We start from the raw sequence: 17,808 nt of genomic DNA, 5'->3' as shown, positions 1-17,808 counted from the left end.
AATCAATATGTGTATTGGTTCCAAGGCAGAAGAGTGGTAAAGGGCTGGGCAAGGGGGTTAAGTGACTTGCCCAGGGTCACACAGCTATGAAGTGTCTGAGGCCAGCTTTGAACCCAAGACCTCCCGTCTCTAGGCCCCAATCTCTCTCTACTGAGCCACCTAGCCTCCCCCAAGCTTTTCTTTTCAAGCTGTATCCCCCAAATCCCTTTAGTTACTCTTTATCTGGCACGGTCTCTATTCCCCAACCCCCCAATACCGGTTGCCCTGCTTGGAGACTCTCACCAATTGAATTATCCTTTAACTTTGTCATTTTCTTTTTAGACCAGGGACTATTACCCTGCAGGCCCTTTCTGAAGCCAACAGGCGGCTCTGGATGGAGGCGATGGATGGAAAAGAGCCAGTGAGTTTCTTAGGCATTGTTTTCCGATTACACAAGTATATTAGAACAGTGACCTCTAGTGGTGAAGACACAGACGTGGGCTGAGGAAGATCCAAGTAATTCCATTGGACAAAAGTTAATTAATGGATGTCTTCTGGTAGGTTGGGTGGCACTGTGTTTGGTGCTGAGCTCATAGGATCATGGGATTTGGAGCTGGAAAAGGTGATGTAGCCCAGCATCCATCTTTGAATAGAAATCCCATGAGATTTCTAAGGACAGAGGTTTTGGAATTGTTCTACCATCTAACTCAGCCTCATCTCTAGACGTCCAGATGAACGAATGCATAAAGAATGCATTTATTAAGCACCCACTGTGTACAAAGCACTTTTAAGAGTCAGATAGTCTCCACTCTCAAGGAATTCATGTTTTAATTTGGGGAGGCCACCCCCAGGGAAGGGTTCGGCTGCAAGTCAGATGGGAACATCCCAGAACATCCCATGGGCCTTAGCAGGTAGTGATGAAGCAGCCACTAGTGTCTCTTCTTGAATGCCATTTGCACTGATTAAACATCGGTTTCTAAAGTTGAACCATTTGGCAGGGCCTTGGTGCCAAGAACTCTCTTTTTCTCAATAGCTGGGGCTGTAGCTCCCACAAAAGAAATTGCCAGGCCACATCTTCATGGCATTGCTTTCCAGGATGACAACTGAGGAGGGGGCCTGGGCTGGAAGGAGTTATTGTTACTACTTCTTTCCTGATCATGGGATTTCTAGCTGGGTGGGACCTGTGAGACCATCCAGTCTACTGTTTTCACTTTACAAATGGGGAAACTGAGGCTCAGAAAGGGGGCAGGACTTGCCCAAGATCACCTGGTTATTCAGAGGACCTAGAACTAGAAGGGAGCTTTTGTTGTTGTTGAACTGCTTTTCAGTTTTGTATGACTCTTGGTGACCTTATTTGGGGTTTTCATGGCAAAGATCTTGGAATGGTTTGCCATATCCTTCTCCAGCTTGCTTTACAGTTGAGGAAACTGAAGCAAAGAGGGTGATGTGACTTGTCCAGGGTCACACAGATAGTTTTCTATTTCCTTCTCTAGCTCCTTTTACAGATGAAGAAACAGGTACTAAAGGGTCTGAAGCTCGATTTGAACTCAGGAAGAAGAATCTTCCTGATTCTAGGCCTGGCTCTCCATCCACTGCAACACCACCTAGCTGCCCTGAAGAGGAGAGCTTAGTGGCCATCTAATTCAACCTTTTAATTTTACTAGTGAGGAAACTAAGTCTGAAAGAGGTTAAAAGGAAGTGCCCACAGTCCTATATTAAAGCATCCATCCAGAGTTGGAAGGCATTGTAGAGGCTGTCTACCCAAATCCTCTCATTCTATAAAGGCCCCCAGAGGAGAAGTGACTTGCCCAGTGTCACAATGTAATAAAAGTCAGTGGTGGAAACTGAACCCAGATCCTCTGACTAATTCCAGGTTTATTTCTACTTGAACTATTGCTGCCACATGACCTAGAATTTGGGTCTGGAATTTGTAAACAGTCCCGAGTCAGCACCCTGACAAAGGGTCACGACAGATTAGCCATTCTGCTAATTATCAGTCTAAAAAGTGCAAAGCATCTCTCTGGGTGTCCTTGGTAGGTTTCCTCCAGCAGGGAGTACTGAAGCCATCAGTTGCTCTCATCTCGTCCAACAGATGTGTGCTTATCCCCTGGGAGTGGGTGGTGGTGGGACACATTGGAGCTGAGTCTGGGTAAAAATGAATTATTGTGTTCATTAGAATTTCCTTTATGTGGAGATTTGTCCCTTTATCAGTGGGGTTACATTCCTCTGCTCTAGTCTAGCCCTTTATTATGTCTCTGAGTTTACTTGGGGATACTGAGTTGGTAGAAGGATCTGGGCTGGATGACAGGCTCTCAGAAATGGGTTTGGGGGAGAAGAAGGGGAGGACACCTTTCAGTGAGTGGGAGCATCAAGACAGTGAGCTGGAGGGGGATCCAAAGACTTGGTCTTTCCTTCCCTCTTCTGCTATTGCCATTCTGCGGCCATATGGCTTGAGCTGTAAGTTGAGTTTTTTTAAACAAATAGAATTGTGCAGGATGCTGTACTTATATAAATTTGGGGACTCACAGTTCAGCCAGAGAACGACAGATTGGTTTTCAGTCCATCAGAAAGGCTGGGCACACGTATACGTGTTTCTGTGTATGTATGCAGGCATGTATAGGTCTCCATGGGTGCAGAATCACTTCTCTCCTCTTACATGGTTCAAGCCCTTATCACCACTTGCCTGGACTATTACAGTAGTTTCTTGTAGTTGGAATCCTGGCTCTCTCCCCAAGACCCCTTCTACCTAGCTGGCGAAATGATCTTCCCAAAATACAAATCTGTCTCTTTTTCAGGAAGTACTACTGTTGGTGCCCACTTATCTCAGAGCCATAGCAGGCATGGAGGCAGGAGGTCCTGGCTTCAGATCTGGCCTTAGATCCCTACTAGCTGTGTGACCCTGTGAAAGTCACTTGACATTGTTTGCCTTGGTTTCCCCTTCTTTTAAATAGGGATGATGATAGCACCTGCCTCACAGAATTGTAAGAATCAAAATTTGTGAAGCCCTTTACAAACTTTAAGGAGTTAGAGAAATGCTATCTGCTTTTCTTCCTCCTCCTCCTCCTCCTCCTCCTTCTCCTCCTTCTCCTCCTTCTCCTTTCTCTTTCTCCTTCTCCTCTTCCTCCTCTTCTCTCTTTCTCCCCTTCCTCCTTTCTCTTTCTCCTCCTCCTCCTCCTCCTCCTCTTCCTCCTCATCATTTAAAGCCCTTTTCAATCTGGCTCCAAGCTACCTTTCTTTTTTTAAAACCCTTTCCTTCCCTCTAAGAATTGATACTACAAATTGGCTCCAGAGCAGAAGAGCTAGGCAGTGGGGGTTCAGTGATTTGTCCAGGGACACACAGCTAAGAAGAGTCTTGAGGCTAGATTTGAACCTAGGACCTCCCATCCCTAAACCTTTAGAAACTATAGAAATGCTAGCTTATCATCATCATCATCATTTAAAACCCTTTACATTCTGGCTTAGAGCTACCTTTTTAAAAAAAGAAACCCTTGTCTCCTGCCTTAGAATTGATACTAAGTCTCACTTCCAAGGCAGAAGTGGAGTAGAAACTGGATAATTCAGGTTAGTGACTTGCCCAGGGTCACCCAGCTAGGAAGTACCTGAGGTCAGATTTGAACCCAGGACTTCCCATCTCCAGGCCTCTGAGCTCCCTTTCCAGGCTTATTACTCAATGCTCCTTTCATGAACTCTATGTTGCAGCTGGACTGCCCTCCTTGTTTCCCAAGTATGCCAGCTCGCCCACCACTTTTCCTGCTGCACTTGGGTACTGAGACTTTTCTTTCTCTTCCTCAAATTATCCAGTTAGTCTTTCAGTGTTTCTCTGTTTTAGTCCCCCAGGAGAATGGAAGATTCTTGGGGGCAAGGGCTGGTTTTTCCCCATTTTGTCTCTGGCTCTCCTCTCCTCTAGTAAAGTGCCTCATGTGTTACTGTTCAGCCATCTCAGTTGTGTCCAAGTGTTCCTGACACCGTTTGGCAAAGATGCTAGAGTAGTTTGCCATTTCCTTCTCCAGCTCATTTTACTGATAAGGGAACTGAGGCAAACAGGGTGAAGTGACTTGCCCAGGGTCACACAGCCAGTAAGTGTCTGAGGCCAGATTTGAACTGAGGAAGAGGAGTCTTCCTGACCATGACCAGCATTCTAAACACTGCAGTGCCACCTAGCTGCCCTTGTATATTGTTGGTGCTTAACCATACTCATTGGATCAGAGGGAATCATCAGAGATCTCTTTGAGCTCCAATTGGTTATGCCAAATTCTCTGCCACTTTGGACGTGGGCACCCAAGTGTTGGTGTGGAGAGTTCTGGTTCTGAAGCCCTCACTGCCTGGGTTCAAATTCAGCTGGGTTCTCTGGTCCTCAGTTTCCTCATCAGTAAAATAAGGTGGGGCCGGAGGAGACGATCTGTTGTTGACTTATTTCCAAGGTATGCATGGGCAAGACCTGTCACTCCTCCTGTCAACCATAGCAGCTTAGGAGCACACTTATTTCAGACAGTCTGTCAGTAAGCATTTATTAAGCTCCTACTATGTATGTGCCCAGGCACTATGATTATTCCTGGAGATGCAAAGGCTGTCTCTACTGTCCCTATCCTTTAAGACCTCCTAGCCTACCAGGGTAGATGCACAGACACATACCTCAATGCAGCATATAAACAAAGTAACGTAGTAGTAGTAGTAGTAGTAGTAGTAGTAGTAGTAGTAGTAGTAGTAGTAGTAGTCGTGGTGGTGGTGGTGGTGGTGGTGGTAATAATAATAAGTAGCAAGGTGACTAAATAGATAGAATGCCAGACCTAAATACAGGATGTCCTGGGTTCAAATCTCACCTTTGATATTTCATACCTGTGTGACCCTGGGCAAATTACTTTACCCCTCTTGCCTAACCTTTACTGATCTTCTGCCTTGAAACTGATGCTCAGAATTGATTCTAAGACAAGGTAAGAGTTGAAATTTTTAAAATTCATAATACTAATAGCTCACATATACATATTCCTTTTAAGTCTAGCAACATGTTTAACATATATTATATTATACCATTTGATTCTCACAACATCCCTTGGAAGCATAGGGGCTATTATTGTTCCCATTTTACAGTTAAAAAAACTGAAGCAGACAGAAGTAAAGCAACTTCCTCATGGGCAAAAGTCTGCAGCAGGATTTGAACTCAGGCCTTCTTGGCTCGAGGCCCAGCACCTCTATTCATGATACCATGTGGCTTATCATTTCAGTGCAAAGGTACTAGTAATCTGGAAAGATCAGGAAAGATCTCTTATAGGAGGGGGACAGTTAGGCTGAGTCTTGGAGGAAGCAAGGAATTCTTTGAGGTGGGGGTGAGGAGGAAGGGCCTTCTATGCAAAGGGAACAGCCTACCCAAAGGTATGGGAATAGGAAACTGAGTTTCAGGGGAGAAGAACTGTAAGAAGGCTGAATCAGAGAATGAGTGAAGGGGAGATGTACACGGGAGCCACAGAGGTACTTGAGAACCAGGCTGTGAAAAGCTTCACATGTTCAGAGAACTTGGTATCCATCTCGGACAAGCCCCTGCGGTTTACTGGGCGAGAGAGTGATGTGGTCCCCACTAAGCTGTATGAGTATTCATTTGCTAAGGGTTTAGGGATAGGGACTGGGGTTACACTGATCTAGAGAACTTTCAGATGAGGAAACTCCTTTGACCAGTTCAGGGCAGGACCTTCTCTGCAAGTTGATCGATGCGTTGGGACAGCTAGATGGTTCAGTCCATAGAGGGCTGACTGAGCCTGAAGTCAGGAAGGCCTGAGTTCAAATCCTGATCCAAACACTTACTAGCAGTGTCACCCTGGGCAAGTCACTGCACCTCTGTCTACCTCAGTTTCCTCAGCTCTAAATTGGGGACAATAATATCATCTACGTCCCAGGGTTGCGGTATCAAGTGAGATGATATACGTCCGGTGCTAGAGAAATGCTTGTTATGGTAATAACGTGTATGGCACCTTCTAACCAATGTCTCTGGCCAAGGCATAGCAGAAAGGGCCGTATTTTTGGAGCCCAGCTCTGCCATTCATTCCCTCTGTGGCTGTGGGCAAGTCACTTAGTTGATCAAATAATGCTTCATCTCCTCCTCTGTGAAACAAGGGGGTTGGTGTATACGACCTTGACGTACCTCTTAGCTGGGAGTGTGCTGATAAATACGTGACAACCAGCTCTCTGGGCAATATAAATAGGATATATTTTCTTGTGTGTTATTTTGTTTTTCTCTGTGTTATTACATTTGCTTTTTAGTGCTTTCTCCATCACTTTCTTAAGTCTAGACTGTCAACAAAACAAATAGATGTGCCCTGATCTGCCACAATTGTGGGTACCGAGTGGGAAATGTTCACACTCCAGGGAACCCAGATGAGGTGACTCCAGCACTCTCCTGCTTCCAGTTCTATGCTCCTTTGTTAACACTACCACTAGGAGCAGCTGGCTGGCTCAGTGGATGGAGAGCCAGGCCTAGAGACTAAAGAGGTCCTGGGTTCAAATCTGGCCTCAGACACTTCCCAGCTGGGTGACCCTGGGCAAGTCACTTCACCTCATTGCCTAGCCCTTCCCACTCTTCTGCCTTGGAACAGATACACAGTATTGATTCTAAGATGGAAGGTGAGGGTTTGAAAAAAGGTCTAACTGGTAAATATTTCCTAAAATGGATAAAAATGCAAAAAGTCCTAGATGACATTCTATTTTAAAACCATTCTATAGCCCAAGTGGGTGCTTTTATGTGGATTGGTGGCCATTGTTTCAACTTCAAACTCAAGGGAGTTTGGCTCCCTTGATCTATGGTTCTGGGATCCTCTGACGCAGAGAAGAGCTCATTCGAGAGCCAAGTCATCTAGCTCCCCCACAGAGCCAATACGGGGAAGGAGGAGGTGGCCTGGGAGGCAGCTCTGGCTCTAGCAGAGGTGGCAGCTTGGAATGGCAAGCCCCAGCAGCTGCCATTCTATCTCTTTCTCTTCTTTTATAGATCTACCACAGCCCCATAACGAAACAGGAAGAAAGTGAGTCCATCACGTGTCTGTTGTGCTGATCTTAGAAACTGCCAGCTATCGCAATTTGCAGTAAATGTCATCTGTGTTGGGATATCTGGGTGCAGGTGGGCAAAGGAGTTCCCCTGGTTGGGAGCAGAGCAGACCTCGTTGGGGGCTGATGTCTAACCTCTGTCAAGCTGACAAGCAGAGGAAGCCACTCACTTGTCTCAGTGTGGGGCCAGGGGACAAGTTCCCTGACGCACTTAAGTCATTCCTTCTTTCTCCCAAGAGGAGATCGAGAGCCCTTTCCAGCACGAGGCCTACCATTTTGTTCCCCCCCTCTGTCCCTGTCCCTCCATGCTCCAGAATGCTTAGTGATGAACAGCCAAGTCTGGTACTCCTTAGTGAATTAATGAAACAGCACTGTGGTGGTGGCTAACTGTCCCTTTTTCCCGGACAGTGGAACTCAATGATGTCGGGTTCAAATTCGTAAGGAAGTGTACCAACGCCGTGGAAGCCAAAGGTAAGACAAAGCTTTTTTGCTGGTCGTCCTCACCTTCTGTTCTGGTTGAAGGGAGCTGTGTGCTTGGGATGGAATGAACAATGAACTTGGGTTCTAGTCTTGGCTAGTCTATGGGCTTACTTAGTGACCCTGGGGAAGTGACCCATGCTTCCTGGGTGATGCCATTTCCCATGTCTTCCAAATGAGGCCATTAGTCGTCAGGCTCTCTGAAGTTCCTAGCTCTAAATGTCAGAAATGCAGATTGATTCCTCTCTTTGCCCAAGTAGCTACACATTCATTCATCCACTCACTCACTCACTCCCTCCCTCCCTCCCTCACTCACAGAGAATCACAGAATTCAAATACTGAAGTCTTGGAGATCATTTTTGTAACTCCTTCCATGTTAGAATCAATACTAAGTATTGGTCCCCAAGACAAAGAGAGGTAAGGGCTAGGCAATGGGGGTCAAGTGACTTGCTCAGGGTCACACAGCTAGGAAGGGACTGAGGCCAGATTTGAACCCAGGACCCTAGACCTGGCTCTCTACCCACTGAGCCACCTAGCTTCCTTCCATTTGTCATTTCTTATGGCACACTAATATTCTATGACAGTTATTTACAGTGTAACATCCTAACCACATCAGACCCAGCCTGGGGAAGCCATTTATTTGCCCAGAGTCACATAGAAAGTTGGTGGGAGACTCAAGACTAGAATCCAGGTTTGCTACACTGTAGTCATTAAATCATGTCTTCATTTATCCTTTCTTTCTTTGAACCATTTATTACATGCCAACTGTGCTAAAAATAATCAGAGAGATGCTAGATGGCACAATAGATTTAGTGCTAGGCTTAGAGTCAGGAAGAGTTGGGTTCAAAGCCTATTTCATTCATTTCCTATCTGTGTGACCTTGGGCAAGTCTCTTCAGCTCAGTGTCTGGTACATAGTAGGTGCTCAATAATTATTAAGCTTGTTTGTTTGGCACCTTCCTTTGCCCTTGTGGAGCTTATAGCCTGTCACGTGTATGCAATTCAGCTCTTGTTCACTTGAATTCATAGCCCCAGCACTTTACATAGCAGGCACTTAAGTGACTGCTGCCTTTGAAGGCTGTGTTGAAAATGGCGGTGTGAACAAATGGAGTTAACATCTTGCAAAATGTCAGCACATTCCATTGGGGTGGGATCCAAGAGTGTTTACTTTTGACAATTTGTGTCTTCCTGCTTAAAAGGGGAAAGAGCTTCAAATGGGGCTCATAAAGTGTTTGTAGAGAGTACTTGGCATCCTCCAAGTTGTGTTTTGATGAGTCAAATCTAAGGAAACTTAAACATGAAGATTTGGTTTCTGCTATAATACGTGTATTTTTAAACATTAAGAGGGAGCAGAGAGGAAACAAAAGACAAGAAAATGTGAGTAGTGGAGTTTGGCCAAGAGACAGTGAGTCAGTGAGCTTCGGATCTCTGCACTGCCTGAAGTTCGGCAGTGTGGCCCAGTTTTACCTCAAGTGCCACATACCTTTACCCGAAGGGCGGCGTATCTTTACCTGAACGGCGGCCTATCCTTACCTGAAATGCGACGTGTCTCTACCCAGAGTGTGCCTATTGAGTGCCTTTAATGGCCCATGCAATGAAAATGAAGCAGATCCTGCTTTCAGGAAGCACCATTAAGCTAGAACGACTTCAGCCAGCATTTATAGCATCTCTACTATGTGCCAGGCACGGTGCTTGGTTTTAGGAGTACGAAGACAGAATGAGGGCAGATAGGGGACTCGTGGATCCAGGCCTGGGGATGGGGATCTTGGGTTTAAATCTAACCTCAGATACTTCTAGTTATGTGACCCGTGGCAAGTCACTTAACTCCCACGCCTAGCCCTTACCATTCTTCTACTTTCAGTGCTTAGTATTGATTCTAAGATAGGGGGTACGAGTTTTTTTTTAAAGAACGAAACAGCCCTTGCTCTCAGAGAACTTGCTAAACTAGATAAGGGAAGACACTGTGTACACATATAAATATGCAAAAAATAAATAATGCCTATGAAATAAATAGGTGCTTCTTTCTAAGGAAATCTACTTATAGGAGAGTCAGTTCTGCTAGGCCCCACACTCTCCCTTCTGCACTGTTGCCCAAGCTGTGCCCCATGTGTCTTCACCACACTTTCTTCTTCAACTTTCTCGAAGGCACGGCCAGGAGGCGGAGTAACCCAGGCTTTGCTCCATGTGCCACCCTCATTGGGGGACTACACTTCCTTCTCCATGGGACAATGTTGATTGCCAGTTGGCCCACCCCTCCAGGGTACAACTTTCTGTCCCCTAAGGTTCAATGGCTGTCACACCCTATCTACCCACAGAGGAATACTACCCTTGATATGTCTTCTGGCCTACGTATGCCTGGGATCAGCCAGGAGAGCATAAACTCAGCCGAGGACAGTAGGGGAAACAGTAATACCTCGTTTGACTCTGACTCCAGTCCCCAGTGACTTTAACCCTAAGCCCCCTGGCCTTTTATGTCCTCTATTGTGTTTTTTCCTCCTTGCCTTCTGTCTGTCTTAGAATCAATATCAAGAATTGATTCAAAGGCAGAAGAGTGGTAAACAGTAGGTAATAAGGGTTAAGTGACTTGCCCAGGGTCACCCAGCTAGGAAGTACTCGAGGCAACATTTGAACTCAGGACCTCTCCTCTCCAGTCCTGGCTCTCAATCCACTGAGCCACCTCTATTGTTAAACTCTTTTGTATGCTAGATCTCTTCCTCTTATTCTCCTTCTGTATTCCCCTACTCACTGGAGCCTGACTTTCTCTTGAAGATTCCCCATCTCCTAGTGCTGGCAGCATTTTCTCAGGCCCCCTGATGAACTGGGCAGTGCCACTTTGAGATCTTCCATCTGCTGTTCTCACTCCTCGTCCATATCTTGTCCTCTAAAGGACTGCACTGAGGGGCTCATCTTTGTGGACTGAGAAGACCCTCCATCCTCTGGCCTGCTCAGAGCACATCTTGCTGCACCTCTGCGCACCACAGTTTCCTACATTGCTGAAACCACAGGGCCAGGTTAAAGACACTTATAAACCAGATAGCTTTTTTAATAGCTAAAATTGCTTCTATATCTCTTAATGCTTTGCTTGCAAAAGCACCCATTTTATGGATGAACAAAGGGTAGCTTCAGCAGTAAGAGACTTGCCGAAGGTCATTGGGATTGGCTGTGGCCTCTTATCTAAGGTTTAACCAGGATGAAATCACCCTGGATGAGAGAGGGGGCAAAGGAGTCCTTTAGAGGATGCAGACCTCTCCTCCTACAGGAAGACCTCCAGTGTGCTTTTGGGTAGATCTGTCAAGGCACTCAGTGATAATTGTTTTCATTCAACTGAAAACTATTGCTTTTCTACTCTCGAACTCAAAGTAATCTGTTCCCTCCCTCATAGGCATCACGACAGAAGGCGTTTATCGGACCGTGGGCAGCAACATCCAGGTTCAGAAGCTACTGAATGCCTTTTTTGGTAAGATGATGGGTTTGATCACATAGTAGGTTAGAGAGTAGGAAGAACTTTCAGGCTATAGAGAGACCTTTGAGGTAAGTGGTTTAGAGCAATTGCTTAAAATCCTCATGGTGCAGTTACTTTGCTGCTGCCAGGTCGCTCAGTGGATTGAGAGCCAGGCCTCGGGATGGGAGGCCCTGGGTACAAATGGGGCTTCAGACATTTCCTTGGTATGTGACCATGGACAAGTCACTTCATCCCCTTTGCCTAGCTCTTATGATTCTTCAGTCTTAGAATGGCTACTAATAGGAGAAGTTAGGGGGCTCAGTGGACAGAGAACCACACCTGGTCCTGGGTTCAAATGTGGCCTCAGACATTTTCTATCCATGTGATCCCGGGTAAATCCCTTAACCCCAAATGCCGAGCTCTTCTGCTGATATTTAGAACTGATTCGAAGATAAAGGTCTAAAGTCAATACATTGGTACACGCTGAGGACCCAACTCACGTTGAACTAGAAATAATCCAGTGTCAAAAGAGGACAGAAAACATCGTGATATGAAAGTCAAAACGAGTCAGCAGGAAATTCCATGAGGTTCGGGCTGCCAGAAAAGGAAGGAGCCTTTCCCCAGTGGAGAGAAAGTGAGGAGGACTGAGCCTTGCGATGGAGATTAGAGGAAAAAAGAAGGGGCTCGAGGCAGAATAGACATGGTGGGAAGGGAAGAGCCCTTAGAAGAGAAGAGAAGCAAAGGAATAGCTTTAGAACTAAGAATGTCAGTCCTAGGAGGGCCTTAGAACAAAGAATCACATACAGACCTAGGTGGGGCCTCAGAGCAGGGAGTATCAATGCTGGGAGGGGCTTAAACAGGGAGAGTCTGTGCTGGGTGGGGCCTCAGAGCAGGGAGTGTCAGTGCTGGGAGGGGCTTAAACAGGGAGTGTCTGTGTGGGGTGGGGCTAAAACAGGGAGTGTCATTGCTGGGAGGGGCTTAAACAGAGAGTGTCAATGCTGGGAGGGGCCTCAGAGTAGGGAGTGTCAGTGCTGGGAGGGGCTTAAATAGGAAGTGTCAATGCTGGGAGGGGCCTCAGAGCAGGGAGTGTCAATGCTGGGAGGGGCATTAAACAGGGAGTGTCAATGCTGGGAGGGGCCTCAGAACAGGGAGTGACACTGCTGGGAGGGGCCTCAGAATTGGGAGTTACAATGCAGGGAGGGGCCTCAGAGCAGGGAGTGTCAATGCTGGGAGGAGCCTTAAACAGGGAGTGTCAATGCTGGGAGGGGCCTCAGAACAGGGAGTGACACTGCTGGGAGGGGCCACAGAACAGGGAGTGTCAATGCTGGAAGGGGCCTCAGAACAGGGAGTGACAAAGCTGGGAGGGGCCACAGAACACGGAGTGTGAATGCTGGGAGGGGCCACAGAACAGGGAGTGTCAATGCTGGGAGGGGCCACAGAACAGGGAGTGTCAATGCTGGGAGGGGCCACAGAACAGGGTGTGTCAATGCTGGGAGGAGCCTCAGAACAGGGAGTGACAATGCTAGGAGGAACCTCAGAACAGGGAGTGACAATGCTGGGAGGGGCCTTAAACAGGGAGTGTCAATGCTGGGAGGGGCCTCAGAACAGGGAGTGTCAATGCTGGGAGGGGCCACAAAACAGGGAGTGTGAATGCTGGGAGGGGCCACAGAACAGGGAGTGTCAATGCTGGGAGGGGCCTCAGAACAGGGAGTGTCAATGCTGGGAGGGGCCTCAGAACAGGGAGTGTCAATGCTGGGAGGGGCCGCAGAACAGGGAGTGTCAATGCTGGGAGGGGCCTGAGAACAGGGAATGTCAATGCTGGGAGGGGCCTCAGAACAGGGAGTGTCAATGCTGGGAGGGGCCTCAGAACAGGGAGTGACAAAGCTGGGAGGGGCCACAGAACAGGGAGTGTAAATGCTGGGAGGGGCCACAGAACAGGGAGTGTGAATGCTGCGAGGGGCCACAGAACAGGGAGTGTCAATACTAGGAGGGGCCACAGAACAGGGAGTGACAATGCTGGGAGGGGTCTCATTACAGGGAGTCACAATGCTGGGAGGGGCCTCAGAGCAGGGTGTGTTAATGCTGGGAGGGGCCTCAGAACAGGGTGTGTCAATGCTGGGAGGGGCCTTAAACAGGAAGAGTCAATGCTGGGAGGGGCCTCAGAACAGGGAGTGTCAATGCTGGGAGGGGCCACAAAACAGGGAGTGTGAATGCTGGGAGGGGCCACAGAACAGGGAGTGTCAATGCTGGGAGGGGCCTCAGAACAGGGAGTGTCAATGCTGGGAGGGGCCGCAGAACAGGGAGTGTCAATGCTGGGAGGGGCCACAGAACACGGTGTGTCAATGCTGGGAGGGGCCTGAGAACAGGGAATGTCAATGCTGGGAGGGGCCTCAGAACAGGGAGTGTCAATGCTGGGAGGGGCCTCAGAACAGGAAGTGACAAAGCTGGGAGGGGCCACAGAACAGGGAGTGTAAATGCTGGGAGGGGCCACAGAACAGGGAGTGTGAATGCTGCTAGGGGCCACAGAACAGGGAGTGTCAATACTAGGAGGGGCCACAGAACAGGGAGTGTCAATGCTGGGAGGGGCCTCAGAACAGCGAGTGTCAATACTAGGAGGGGCCACAGAACAGGGAGTGTCAATGCTGGGAGGGGCCTCAGAACAGGGAGTGTCAATGCTGGGAGGGGCCTCAGAACAGGGAGTGTCAATGCTGGGAGGGCCCTTATACAGGGAGTGTTAATGCTGGGAGGGGCCTCTGAATTGGGAGTGACAATACTGGGAGGGGCCTCATTACAGGGAGTCACAATGCTGGGAGGGGCCTCAGAGCAGGGTGTGTTAATGCTGGGAGGGGCCTCAGAACAGGGTGTGTTAATGCTGGGAGGGGCCACAGAAAAGGGTGTGTCAATGCTGGGAGGGGCCTGAGAATAGGGAATGTCAATGCTGGGAGGGGCCTCAAAACAGGGAGTGTCAATGCTGGGAGGGGCCTCAGAACAGGGAGTAACAAAGCTGGGAGGGGCCACAGAACAGGGAGTGTGAATGCTGGGAGGGGCCACAGAACAGGGAGTGTCAATGCTGGGAGGGGCCACAGAACAGGGAGTGTCAATACTAGGAGGGGCCACAGAACAGGGAGTGTCAATGCTGAGAGGGGCCTCAGAACAGGGAGTGACAATGCTGGGAGGGGCCACAGAACAGGGAGTGTGAATGCTGAAAGGGGCCTCAGAACAGGGAGTGACAAAGCTGGGAGGGGCCACAGAACAGGGAGTGTGAATGCTGGGAGGGGCCACAGAACAGGGAGTGTCAATGCTGAGAGGGGCCTCAGAACAGGGAGTGACAATGCTGGGAGGGGCCACAAAACAGAGAGTGTGAATGCTGGGAGGGGCCACAGAACAGGGTGTGTCAATGCTGGGAGGGGCCTGAGAACAGGGAATGTCAATGCTGGGAGGGGCCTGAGAACAGGGAATGTCAATGCTGGGAGGGGCCTCAGAACACGGAGTGTCAATGCTGGGAGGGGCCTCAGAACAGGGAGTGACAAAGCTGGGAGGGGCCACAGAACAGGGAGTGTGAATGCTGGGAGGGGCCACAGAACAGGGAGTGTGAATACTGGGAGGGGCCACAGAACAGGGAGTGTGAATGCTGGGAGGGCCCACAGAACAGGGAGTGTGAATGCTGGGAGGAGCCACAGAACAGGGAGTGTCAATGCTGGGAGGGGCCACAGAACAGGGTGTGTCAAAGTTGGGAGGGGCCTCAGAACAGGGAGTGACAATGCTGGGAGGAGCCTCAGAACAGGGTGTGACAATGCTGGGAGGTGCCTTAAACAGGGAGTGTCAGTGCGGGGAGGGGCCTCAACAGAAGGAGTGACAATGCTGGGAGGGGCCTCAGAATAAGGAGTGACAAGCTGGGAGGGGCCTCAGAACTGTGAGTGACAATGCTTGAAGGGGCCGTAGAATTGGGAGTGACAAGCTGGGAGGGGCCTTAAACAGGGAGTGTTAATGCAGGAAGGGGCCTCTGAATTGGGAGTGACATTGCAGGGAGGGGCCACACAACAGGGTGTGTCAATGCTGGGAGGGGCCTCAGAGCAGGGTGTGTTAATGCTGGGAGGGGCCGCAGAACAGGGAGTGTCAATGCTGGGAGGGGCCACAGAACAGGGTGTGTCAATGCTGGGAGGGGCCTGAGAACAGGGAATGTCAATGCTGGGAGGGGCCTCAGAGCAGGGTGTGTTAATGCTGGGAGGGGCCACAGAACAGGGAGTGACAATGCTGGGAGGGGCCTCAGAACAGGGAGTGTCAATGATGGGAGGGGCCACAGAACAGGGAGTGTCAATGCTGGGACGGGCCACAGAACAGGTTGTGAATGCTGGGAGGGGCCTGAGAACAGGGAATGTCAAAGCTGGGAGGGGCCTCAGAACAGGGAGTGTCAATGCTGGAAGGGGCCTCAGAACAGGGAGTGTCAATGCTGGGAGGGGCCACAGAACAGGGAGTGTCAATGCTGGGAGGGGCCACAGAACAGGGAGTGTCAATACTAGGAGGGGCCACAGAACAGGGAGTGACAAAGCTGGGAGGGGCCACAGAACAGGGAGTGTGAATGCTGAGAGGGGCCACAGAACAGGGAGTGTCAATGCTGGGAGGGGCCACAGAACAGGGAGTGTCAATACTAGGAGGGGCCACAGAACAGGGAGTGTCAATACTAGGAGGGGCCACAGAACAGGGTGTGTCAAAGCTGGGAGGGGCCTCAGAAGAAGGAGTCAAAATGCTGGGAGGGGTCTCAGAGCAGGGTGTGTTAATGCTGGGAGGGGCCACAGAACAGGGTGTGTCAATGCTGGGAGGGGCCACAGAACAGGGTGTGTCAATGCTGGGAGGGGCCTGAGAACAGGGAATGTCAATGCTGGGAGGGGCCTCAGAACACGGAGTGTCAATGCTGGGAGGGGCCTCAGAACAGGGAGTGACAAAGCTGGGAGGGGCCACAGAACAGGGAGTGTGAATGCTGGGAGGGGCCACAGAACAGGGAGTGTGAATGCTGGGAGGGGCCTCAGAACAGGGAGTGTCAATGCTGGGAGGGGCCACAAAACAGGGAGTGTGAATGCTGGGAGGGGCCACAGAACAGGGAGTGTCAATGCTGGGAGGGGCCTCAGAACAGGGAGTGTCAATGCTGGGAGGGGCCGCAGAACAGGGAGTGTCAATGCTGGGAGGGGCCACAGAACACGGTGTGTCAATGCTGGGAGGGGCCTGAGAACAGGGAATGTCAATGCTGGGAGGGGCCTCAGAACAGGGAGTGTCAATGCTGGGAGGGGCCTCAGAACAGGAAGTGACAAAGCTGGGAGGGGCCACAGAACAGGGAGTGTAAATGCTGGGAGGGGCCACAGAACAGGGAGTGTGAATGCTGCGAGGGGCCACAGAACAGGGAGTGTCAATACTAGGAGGGGCCACAGAACAGGGAGTGTCAATGCTGGGAGGGGCCTCAGAACAGCGAGTGTCAATACTAGGAGGGGCCACAGAACAGGGAGTGTCAATGCTGGGAGGGGCCTCAGAACAGGGAGTGTCAATGCTGGGAGGGGCCTCAGAACAGGGAGTGTCAATGCTGGGAGGGCCCTTATACAGGGAGTGTTAATGCTGGGAGGGGCCTCTGAATTGGTAGTGACAATGCTGGGAGGGGCCTCATTACAGGGAGTCACAATGCTGGGAGGGGCCTCAGAGCAGGGTGTGTTAATGCTGGGAGGGGCCTCAGAACAGGGTGTGTTAATGCTGGGAGGGGCCACAGAAAAGGGTGTGTCAATGCTGGGAGGGGCCTGAGAATAGGGAATGTCAATGCTGGGAGGGGCCTCAAAACAGGGAGTGTCAATGCTGGGAGGGGCCTCAGAACAGGGAGTGACAAAGCTGGGAGGGGCCACAGAACAGGGAGTGTGAATGCTGGGAGGGGACACAGAACAGGGAGTGTCAATGCTGGGAGGGGCCACAGAACAGGGAGTGACAATACTGGGAGGGGCCACAGAACAGGGTGTGTCAATGCTGGGAGGGGCCACAGAACAGGGAGTGTCAATACTAGGAGGGGCCACAGAACAGGGAGTTTCAATGCTGGGAGGGGCCTCAGAACAGGGAGTGTCAATACTAGGAGGGGCCACAGAACAGGGAGTGTCAATGCTGGGAGGGGCCTCAGAACAGGGAGTGTCAATGCTGGAATGGGACTCAGAACAGGGAGTGTCAATGCTGGGAGGGGCCTTAAACAGGGAGAGTCAATGCGGGGAGGGGCCTCAGAAAACGGGGTGTCAATGCTGGGAGGGGCCTTAGAACACGGAGTGTCAATGCTGGGAGGGGCCTCTGAATTGGGAGTGACAATGCTGGGGGGGGTCTCATTACAGGGAGTCACAATGCTGGGAGGGGCCTCAGAGCAGGGTATGTTAATGCTGGGAGGGGCCTCAGAACAGGGTGTGTTAATGCTGGGAGGGGCCTTAAACAGGGAGTGTCAATGCTGAGAGGGGCCTCAGAACAGGGAGTGACAATGCTGGGAGGGGCCTGAGAACAGGGAATGTCAATGCTGGGAGGGGCCTCAGAACAGGGAGTGACAAAGCTGGGAGGGGCCACAGAACAGGGAGTGTGAATGCTGGGAGGGGCCACAGAACAGGGAGTGTGAATACTGGGAGGGGCCACAGAACAGGGAGTGTGAATGCTGGGAGGGCCCACAGAACAGGGAGTGTGAATGCTGGGAGGAGCCACAGAACAGGGAGTGTCAATGCTGGGAGGGGCCACAGAACAGGGTGTGTCAAAGCTGGGAGGGGCCTCAGAACAGGGAGTGACAATGCTGGGAGGAGCCTCAGAACAGGGTGTGACAATGCTGGGAGGTGCCTTAAACAGGGAGTGTCAGTGCGGGGAGGGGCCTCAACAGAAGGAGTG

The 17,808-nt window shown here is 50.3% G+C and overlaps 1 protein-coding gene across 2 annotated transcripts in view; it reads left to right on the top strand.

The window, feature by feature from the left end:
* OPHN1 (oligophrenin 1) overlaps window positions 1–17,808 on the top strand; it is an 832,681-nt gene that overhangs the window by 495,336 nt on the left and 319,537 nt on the right. For both annotated transcript variants that reach the window (XM_056809750.1, XM_056809751.1), the window contains exons 11-14: window positions 322–400; window positions 6,953–6,986; window positions 7,417–7,479; window positions 10,867–10,941. In XM_056809750.1, coding sequence (XP_056665728.1) covers window positions 322–400; window positions 6,953–6,986; window positions 7,417–7,479; window positions 10,867–10,941 — 251 coding nt within the window. The remainder of the gene's footprint in view (window positions 1–321; window positions 401–6,952; window positions 6,987–7,416; window positions 7,480–10,866; window positions 10,942–17,808) is intronic.

Source organism: Monodelphis domestica, chromosome X (assembly GCF_027887165.1).
Source record: "Monodelphis domestica isolate mMonDom1 chromosome X, mMonDom1.pri, whole genome shotgun sequence".
Taxonomy (NCBI): Eukaryota; Metazoa; Chordata; class Mammalia; order Didelphimorphia; family Didelphidae; genus Monodelphis; species Monodelphis domestica.
Note: the sequence above shows the minus strand (reverse complement) of the source record. Positions and strands in the feature narration are given on the sequence as shown.